The sequence below is a fragment of the Fistularia commersonii genome, chromosome 21 (assembly GCF_037954325.1).
Source record: "Fistularia commersonii isolate RoL2024-O1a breed Wild chromosome 21, RoL_Fcom_v1.0, whole genome shotgun sequence".
Classification (NCBI taxonomy): domain Eukaryota; kingdom Metazoa; phylum Chordata; class Actinopteri; order Syngnathiformes; family Fistulariidae; genus Fistularia; species Fistularia commersonii.
The window spans coordinates 438,757-447,250 of NC_141304.1; the positions used below are offsets into that span (position 1 = coordinate 438,757).

At 53.6% G+C, this 8,494-nt stretch overlaps 2 protein-coding genes across 3 annotated transcripts; one reads left to right on the forward strand and one right to left on the reverse strand.

Moving 5' to 3' along the window:
- The first annotated feature begins 149 nt into the window (after positions 1-149).
- On the forward strand, positions 150-2,625 carry LOC147221835 (protein S100-B-like). Of its 2 annotated transcripts, XM_086169100.1 has the most exons (3): positions 193-1,522; positions 1,650-1,793; positions 2,378-2,625. In XM_086169100.1, exons 1-3 carry the CDS (start codon positions 1,517-1,519, stop codon positions 2,555-2,557), a joined length of 330 nt encoding a protein of 109 aa, XP_086025226.1. In that variant the 5' UTR covers positions 193-1,516; the 3' UTR covers positions 2,558-2,625. The 2 variants fall into 2 exon arrangements, with proteins under 2 accessions (XP_086025225.1, XP_086025226.1); XM_086169099.1 differs by having other exon boundaries at positions 150-1,793.
- Positions 1,616-7,568, reverse strand: LOC147221836 (peroxisomal succinyl-coenzyme A thioesterase-like). Its single transcript, XM_086169096.1, has 12 exons — positions 7,461-7,568; positions 5,728-5,816; positions 5,303-5,506; positions 4,987-5,086; positions 4,303-4,493; positions 4,057-4,232; positions 3,850-3,966; positions 3,687-3,772; positions 3,516-3,609; positions 3,359-3,439; positions 3,137-3,272; positions 1,616-3,022 (listed from the first exon to the last, which is right to left on the reverse strand). The coding sequence occupies exons 2-12, from the start codon at positions 5,807-5,809 to the stop codon at positions 2,922-2,924; spliced, it is 1,368 nt and encodes a 455-aa protein (XP_086025222.1). The 5' UTR covers positions 5,810-5,816; positions 7,461-7,568; the 3' UTR covers positions 1,616-2,921.
- Positions 7,569-8,494: the final 926 nt, after the last annotated feature.

Below are 8,494 nucleotides of genomic sequence, written 5' to 3' on the forward strand. Positions count from 1 at the left end.
CGCAGTAGCGGCGAACGAACTGACGCGACCCGAGATCTCGCGAGAAAACGCGAGAGGCACACACGGAAGTCACAAGTCCTAGTAAACAAGGACAGGATGCACAATGCAAGTCTTTAACTTTGCATTTACTTGAAGGTTCTGCAAAGTCAGTCAGCGTAGTCTTCTTCTTCTTCTTCTTCTTCTCCTTCTTCTCCTTTGGGCTTTTACCTTGGGTGAATCTGCTTTTCTCAGCTTCCTCCTCTCTCACACCAGCTACCTTCATATCCTCCCACGTCCACTCATTCTCTTCAGTCTTTCTCCAGACCTCCTGTTTCAGCATCCGTCCCTCCGTGACCCGACCATCTTCTCTCCACAACATCTACCATGTGTCGTCCCTCTGACGGACTCATTCCCCATCCTCTCCATCCTGGTCGCTCCCAAAGAGGAAGCTCCTCATCTTCATTTCTCCCGCTCTGCCTTATTAATCACAGTGCTCGTGATGCTTTTTATCTCAGGCGCCCGGTGTGACTCTGGAGCACGCCGTGAAGACAAAACACATGCACAAAATACATAAACGTGAGAGTGCGGGCGGCGTCCGATGGAAGAGGCCGCTGCAAACAGACGTGTTGAGTTGTGACATGAAGTGGGCAGATGAACGAATGTTTCAGACATCGAAATAAATGACATTATATGAATCCGTCATCCAGTTTATCCTCTGCAGACGGCAAGCTTTGGCCAAACTGCTGCGTGTAAAGAAATTATTTTCTGGCAAACAACCTTCTTTTCGCCAACATCTAAGTTACCAAGGCCTCCAGATTACATTTGGAAAGGTGGAAAGTCCGTTTGGTCACACGTATGTTTGGTGCGGCGATTCCAGTCTGGTCCCAGGAACGCAGCAGTCGGTGGCTTCGGGTATGAAATACAATTGTATCGTTGTTATATTCCTTATTGTGTTCTCAAATCCAGTTTTTGCTGGTCGGATCAAATCCGGTGATTATTATACAAAGGAGAGCAAAGAGAAGATGGTTTCCCTGCCCGCCTTCGTGTTTGCTTCCACGCTGCCGACGCTCATTTAGCTCTCGCCGCTGATTTAACAACCGTGTTTTAATACAATAATAAAAGGGTGGTGGACGGCTCGGCGGGGATCACCGCCACATGGAGCCTGTGCACGGGATGTCGGCCGGCGTCCGCCTTATGTTGTTTACCGTGACGTTCGGTTTATTGGCGACCGCATCGTTTGTCGTCCATCAAAACACCACTCGAATGTCAAGTTTCCCGGCGGATGTTTAAAGAGGGACCCGCAATCCCGACTTTTCAACTTGCGATGGTATGACTTCATATTTGAAGCGCGTGGTTTCGAGGAAGAAATGTTTTGGCGTTCAGCTTCGACCGCTGATGTCCATTAAGTCTGAGAGATCCAGCCAATGAGAAGCGCGCATGTGACCGATCAATACAAATAAGCGTCTGCAGGGAGACGGGCGAGGCAGTCCAACCTCCGCTCAGTAGCACTCAGACGCCACCGGGCCACTTTCATCCGATGGAGGTAAGACATTTTCTACCAAATATGTTTTTACACCACTAAGAATCCGTGTGTTTGTGTTGCACGAGTGCTTTTGTGCATGAAAATAGACACCTCGACGGGAAAAGTGTCTTGGATTTTATTGTCCCAGGCTTCTAAGGAGACCATGTCCAGCCTGGAGAGCGGGATGGTCGCCATCATCCGGGTGTTTCACAAGTACTCGGGTCACAAGTGCAAGCTGAGGAAGGCGGAGCTGAAAGAGCTCATCAACAACGAGATGAGTCACTTCGTAAAGGTGAGGAATCGTCTCGGCGCTTTGATTTAGAATAACGGACGGTTTATTCTCCGTTTCTAACCATCGATAAAGCACAGAGGTCGTATTCCAGACGGGTGCGGTTAAAACGCTTTCCTCCGGCCGCCTGCAGAGTTGAAGTAACAACTGCTCATCCGGTGAAGATCTAACGGCGTGCTTTTTTTATTGTCTTTAATTGAAAGGAAATGAATTTTATGCAGAAAGGGAGGCCCGAGCCGGAGCGCCAGAAATAGTACAAATAATCCGTAAAAAAAGTCCCAAGTGTCATGATTTGCAGTTTGGATGAAGATAGAAAGTCAAGCAGAGACGTTGCATTTAGGAGATGGAAATAAGAGGCGAAGGGCTGAGAGGGCAATGAATGCATCCCTTCCCCGCAGCCGCTGGTTGCCATGGCGGCCGTTTTCAAACGCGGCCGTGACGTTATAGCGATTGGAACGCGAGGGCGCGAGGCGACGGCGGAGCTTCTCTTCGTGTTCCCGGACCTTCTGACCTTTGACCCCCCGGCAGCTGCCAGACGATCCGTCGATCACCTTCCAATATTTCGTCCGTGTGTTTTCGCCGAACAGAAAATCCAGGAGAGCGACGTCCTGGACGAGCTGTTCGTGGACCTGGACCAGAACGGAGACCTGGAGATCGACTTCCAGGAATTCATGGCCCTCGTCGCCATGGTTACCTCGGCGTGTCACGACCTGTTGGGCCCGAGCGGCCGATGCGGCCCGTTCGCCCGCCTGCACGTCCGCCAATAAACCCGGGGGACGTCGGAACGGCGGCGCGGACACAAAAGCGCGGAATGAAAATAAAAAGATGTCAAATTCAATTTATTGTGTTGAAGCACCGTGTGAAAAAAGAAAAGCTACTCATCTGAAGGCCGGAGAGGCCGCGGAGATGAACCCCGAAGACGGCCACGCCAGAAGAAGGGTTACAAACAAGCCCGACGCCGAGGCGCCCCCAAGACGGCGGCGCATTCGACGCCGCTTCGGACGCCGGGATTTTTCAGGTGTCGCGTCCGAGGAGGAAGGACGGGTCGTCCTCCCGGCGGAGAAGACGCGGACCGACCCGAGCCACGAGGCGAAGCCAACGCGCCAGGGAACCTAGAAAGGCCGGACGACGTCAGCGTCTCAGATGTTTCTCCAGGTAATCCAAGATCTTCTTCCAGGCGTCCTCCTGCGCGGCGGCGTGGGGAGCGGGCCGGCCCCCCCACAGGCAGAAGACTGGAACCAGACCAAGGAGGGGAGCGTTTGAGCGACCGGCGGGACCAGGAGGCCGAACCAGTAGCCGAACCAGGAGGCCGAACCAGGAGGCCGAACCCCGGCGCCGGATCTCACCTTTTCTGGGCTTGACGCTCCACAGCGACACTCTTGCGTTGGGAGAATAAGGCGGTTCGATCAGGTGTCCGGCGCCGGGGTAGGACAGGCGGGTCAACAGGTGCGATTTGCCGGCCGCCGTCAGCGTGTCCTCGATCTTAGCCGGAAAAGAGGAAGCGTTGCTGGGGTTTCCCGCACTCGCGGCTCGCTTTGGGTCCGAGAAAGGAAAGGAAATGCAAATACCACGTCCGCGTTCTCGGCGCTGGAGGAACTCAGGTCATCTTCGCCCAGGATGTACATGATCGGACAGGCCAGGTTCTCGATCTGCGGGAACACGGGAAACAGGGATTGGCCTCGCCGGGATGAGGCGCTCGCCGCTCCACCCGTGCGCGTCACGTACCTTCAGTTTGCTCTCGGGCTGAAGGTTGGCGGGCAGCGACACGGCTCGAAAACTGACGTTGCCGTGCTGGTCGTAGGTCCAGTATCTCTGGTCTCTAAAGAAACGGACAGGAAAATCCTCGTTGGCGTTCTAATCCGCGGGCAAAAACAGCCGGCGTCTGCGGAGTCGCACCTCTCGAAGACGTCGGTCTCGCCGTCGACGTCGGAGAGCTTGATGGTGCTTCCGACGGGGCCGTTGATGCAAATCACGCAGGACGCCTGCGACCACAGCGAAAACGGGATTTGCCGCGAACCGCCCGAGCCGGACGGAGGCCGCGATTGCGCGGGAAACGTACTTGGGCGGCGTTGCTGGTGACCAGTCGAAGGGTCAGGTAGACTCCGAAGGAGAGGCCGACGATGCCGATCCTGTCCCCGCAGACCTGCCGGTGATCCTGCAGGACCCGGAAGGCGTTCTGAGACGGGACGAAGGAGGCGTTTGAAAAGGAGCGTCGAGGTAACCGCGTTGTTTCCACGGCGGCCGCGAAGCGCAAACCCGGTATCACCTTGAAATAGGAATCCCCGACGCTGATGCGATTGAGCGGTGAAGGTAATTCTTTGTGGCCTAAATAGGCGAGGGAGAAACTGGCGTATCCTCTGGAGGCCAGGAGGGCGGAGCGGTACTCCACCAGTCCGCCGCCCATTCCCCATAAGTCCAGAACGGCCGGAAACTTGCCCGGACCTGTCGGGAGAAGCCAGACGTGTTCGCACGGCGAGCTGCAAACTTCTGTTTGGTGAAAACAAGCGCTCACCGGGCGGAAGGAACAACGTGCCCACGAGTCCATCCTGGCGAACGTCTTTTCTTTTGACGCCCGGCGCCATGTACCACCGCTCCACGGCGGCGGCGGCCAGCTCCTCGCCACTCCCTCCGTCGGCCGCCACGTGGCCTCCCAGCAGGGAAACGTTCACCACGTACGGCGTCTCCACGTTCTTCTTCCGCAGCCTGCGCAAAAAAAAAAAAAAACAGGATGACGTCCGCCGAGTCTCATCTGCAGACCGACTTAAAGCCGACGGGCGGCGAAAACAAACATGTTATGATGTTTCTTATGATTTATCCTTTCGAACCGAAGGAACGGCCGGCTAATGCACATCTGAATGTTTTTGTATTTATGTCCTACTCCTTTCCAGGTTGTTTTATTTTCCCGTTTACATTTTTCCTGCAGAATGACTTTTCGATCCCTATGCGCGTCTTGGATATGCAAAGAGACCCGGCAACAAAAAACCTCGGGTTCGTCGTCGTTTCCCGTCGGGCGGTTGTTGCCGAAGATCAGCGAGGACTTTAAGTCCCGGTGTTTCTGGTCGGCGTGGACCGAGCTTCTCTGCGAGTCGACCCCGATGTCAAGTAACATCCGCAGCCTTTCCCGTCTTTGAACGTTTTGAACGTTTGTGACTCGGTTTTTCCCAGAAAGTATCGCACGTGTTTTATTTCCACTTGCCTCAAGCCTTCCCTGGAGCCCGGCGCCGGCTGCAGACCCCAGAACAGGCCCATCGGCTCGCGGCCCAAATAGGAGCCGCCGACCGAAGGATCCCTGGACGCTGGAGGAGGAAGAGCATCCACACCCACGGTGACCGCCGGCCCTCATGTAGCTTCACGTCGCCGCTGTCTTCTGCTACAGGTTCAGTTATGTGATCGTTCCCTGCAAATCATCCTCCGATCTTAAACGCGCTGTTTTCTAATTGACATTCGCTTTTCTTCCGCCGTTAAAAATCGATTCTTTTGGAAGTGAAATAACCGAGTCTTTGTGATCCCACCGTTGACCGCGCCCTCGCCGTCGGTGGTGTAGTGGGCGAAGGCCTCCCACAGGTCGCCGTCCTCGCTGAGCATCCTCGAACGCAGCGTCACGGGGAAGTGCGGCGGCAGGAACCTCCCGCGGATGCTGACCTGTTCATCCATCAGGACTCGGGAAGGCGTGACGGTCAGCAGAGGGGCCGGTCCGGAGCGCCAGCCGGCTGCACCTGCCGGCAGCAAGACATGTACTCTCCGCGGCCGAGTGACCATCTCTACGCAGGTGCGTGAACGTTCACTTGAGCTAAAGGACCGGCGTCCAAAAGTGCCGACGGTGAACCGAAGGCGGTGGAGTCGTCAAAGGGTAGGGTCATGTTTGAACCTATGCTATCACTTCTCCGGCTACAGAGCTCAGGTCGAATCATCCAAATGTCCAAAAACATGTCCTTACCGGCTCGGCGGTGCGACAGCGAAAGCTTCCTGCACACGACGACCCACGGGAGCATCCTCCGCCCGACGACCATAGCGCTCATACGTTCCCTAGAAACAGGAGAGGCGAAAACCGGACAGGTTCACGTCCGAGCGTGTTGTTTCCCTTCCCGGGAAAGCATCGCAGGGAGCACCGCTCTGACATTGTGATCCAAGTTGGACATTAACCCGAGACCTTTGGCCAGCCTCGACGCCCGGCTCACGGTTGCGCAAGATGGAAGCAGACGTCTAATGAATGACTTCTTACCGGGAGTCAAAGAAAAGGATTGAACTTTCCGTCGGTCAGAAAAGAGGACAAACATATGTGTGTCCTGACTTTTGGACAAAACCCTTACGATGTCTGGCCAGAACCTTCTATTGAAATCTCTGTCCTTCTGGAGACCTCATTGGGGAACAGGCTCGGCCTCCCAGGTTCTTTCCAACTACCGACGACTCCCTTTACTAGATCGGCAAACACGGTCAGGTTCCTCAAGAACGGCCAAACGTCGTATATTAAGGAAGGAAGACCTTCTCCTGTCCGCATCAGATGGACGCCATCGTGGAAGACCCTGAGCAGAAGCCTGCTGCAGAGTTGTTTCTCGTTAACATTTTCCCCCGGCGGCCAAACAGGAAGTTTTCCTTTCCAGTCCTATTATTAGACCTTTTCATAGACTTGGAAACGCCGACCTGCTCCCAAAAGGAAAGAAGTCTTCAACAGCACAATGCAACTCCAAGTCAGTCCCACTTGGTTTTAAGAACATGACCTCGGCGGGTGCGACTTTGCTTGTCGGCACATTCGACGACGTAAAGCACAAAGTATTTCATGCATTCACATCTGGATATTTGAGCGTTTCATTTTGGAGCGGTGCATCTTAACAGCTAAATCCTGCACGTAGAAAATCCCAACCACGAGTAAAGAAACGAGAATGATTTTCTTGGTCAGGTTCTGTGACATCGAGCTTTGAGCGGTCCGGCTCGTTTCAGTAAATTACTCTGGAATGTAGCACAATTACCTGGGTGTTGTTTATAAAGCGGCTCTTCTAGTTTTGGGAGCGGGTGTGAAGCGCTAGCATGTATTCTAAAATAAACTGCAAACGACTGAAATCGCAGCGAAGAAAAGGTGAATTTAAGCCTTGTTTTGAAAAGCCCGAATGCAGCAGCTGACCTGACACAAGGCATACAAGTCTTGCTCCCACACAAGCGGCGACTCGGTGGAGCTGCGACGGCGGTCGACTAAACACCGTCTGTTAATCAGCACTATGAGAAGTTAACCTGTCGGCCAAACCTTTATTCACCCTGAAACAAGGTAAGAGCGGGAATAAGAATTTACAGAAAGTCATCAGTAATTAGCTTACAGTAACCACCGAGAGCACAGAAAATACAATTTTCATAAATGAGACCTTTTTTAAAGCCTTTAACTCTCGTTGCTGTTGCGTTCCTCATCTATTTGATTGCAAACTATCGATAAAATGTCGTACTTTGTGGTACGACTTACTTTAAAGTGCAAGTGTTCAGTGTAAGCAGATTTAGCTTAGCAGCCTATTGACTTCAACGTCCCTTAATAATGACCTCCCATTAAACCTCACAAATGCAACACGGCCTTTGCATTTGCTTTCAAAGTGCTTTTCACTTGCTTCCATTTCCAACAACAGAAGACGGCGACCCATAAATAACGACGGCTCCTTCGGTACGAAGATGCACGACGGCGTTACATACCGACGACGGTATCGGACGCAAACAGACGGCAGGATGCGGCCCGACGACGTCGCTCCCCTCGACCGCAGGCCTCCGAGCCACTTCCCGAATCCACCAGACAACTTTCTTAAAGGGACACTTACAGGACAGGCAGCGACTCCAAGCAGCTGCTCAGAGACGACAATCCTGCCTGGTAAGATTCAAACGCCGCCTCGAGGCTGAAGGGCGGACCTTTGGCTTCACAACTAGAAGCTCGCGGAACGAGTCTTCCGGGTCGTCTCCTTCTGCGCCCTGCCGTCCCTGCCGGGAGGCCGAGTGGCCGAGTCTGAAAAGCCATTCATTCCTCTTTGTTTAATCTCTGAGGAGGCCGGGGAGCTTGCTACTTCTTCTGCAGCAGAAGTGAAGAAAGATGTTTCCTCAAACCCCGAGGGTTGCGTCCCGAACTCGCCCGTGCTTGTCCCAGAACGGAGGCTGGTTTTCTGCGTCGGAAAGGTGGTTCCTCGGTCCGCCGGGAACCTTCGACGGATTCCCAAGCTCTTTGCAAGGGGTGATAAAATCAAGATTCAAAGCGTTTGACAAACGTGCAGGGCAGAAACTGGTTTCCCTGTGCAGCAAAATTCCACATCTGGATCTGAATTGCTGAGAAATATGATGATGCCAAAAAGACATCTGAGTGGAGTTTGAATGGGCAGCAGTTCCAGGCGCTTATTGTCAAAATGTTACCCCGACCCACCGACGGTGAGGGGCAGGTGTAGGCGACGAAACACCCTTTTTCCCCGCATTAGTGAGCGGGGAAGCGATGCCTCGCTAAAATGACCCGTCACCAAAAAGCGTCTTTGAAAAGAAAATCCAAAGAGTCCGACTTCCACCGCAGGTCCGTCCCGACAGGGGATTCACCCGCTCTGCGTCGCCGGCTAACAGCTACCGAGGCCGGGAAACTTCAAGCGCGTAGAAAGCAAGGAGCGGTCGGCGCTAAAAGACGATTTGAAGGAAAACAAAGGAGAAGAAGAAGGACAAAGATGGTTCGATGGAGTGAAGTGAACTGAAGGAACACT

Bases quoted from the DNA above. Each gene is read 5' to 3' on its own strand.
- LOC147221835 (XM_086169099.1), top strand. From the start codon at position 1,599: ATGAAAATAGACACCTCGACGGGAAAAGTGTCTTGGATTTTATTGTCC. The intron at 1,794-2,377 runs GTGAGGAATCGT...TTCGCCGAACAG, and splicing joins AGATGAGTCACTTCGTAAAG to AAAATCCAGGAGAGCGACGT.
- LOC147221836 (XM_086169096.1), bottom strand. From the start codon at position 5,809: ATGAGCGCTATGGTCGTCGGGCGGAGGATGCTCCCGTGGGTCGTCGTG. The intron at 5,087-5,302 runs GTGGGATCACAA...TTCCTCCTCCAG, and splicing joins CGGCGAGGGCGCGGTCAACG to CGTCCAGGGATCCTTCGGTC. The intron at 4,494-4,986 runs GCAAGTGGAAAT...TTTTTTGCGCAG, and splicing joins GGCTCCAGGGAAGGCTTGAG to GCTGCGGAAGAAGAACGTGG.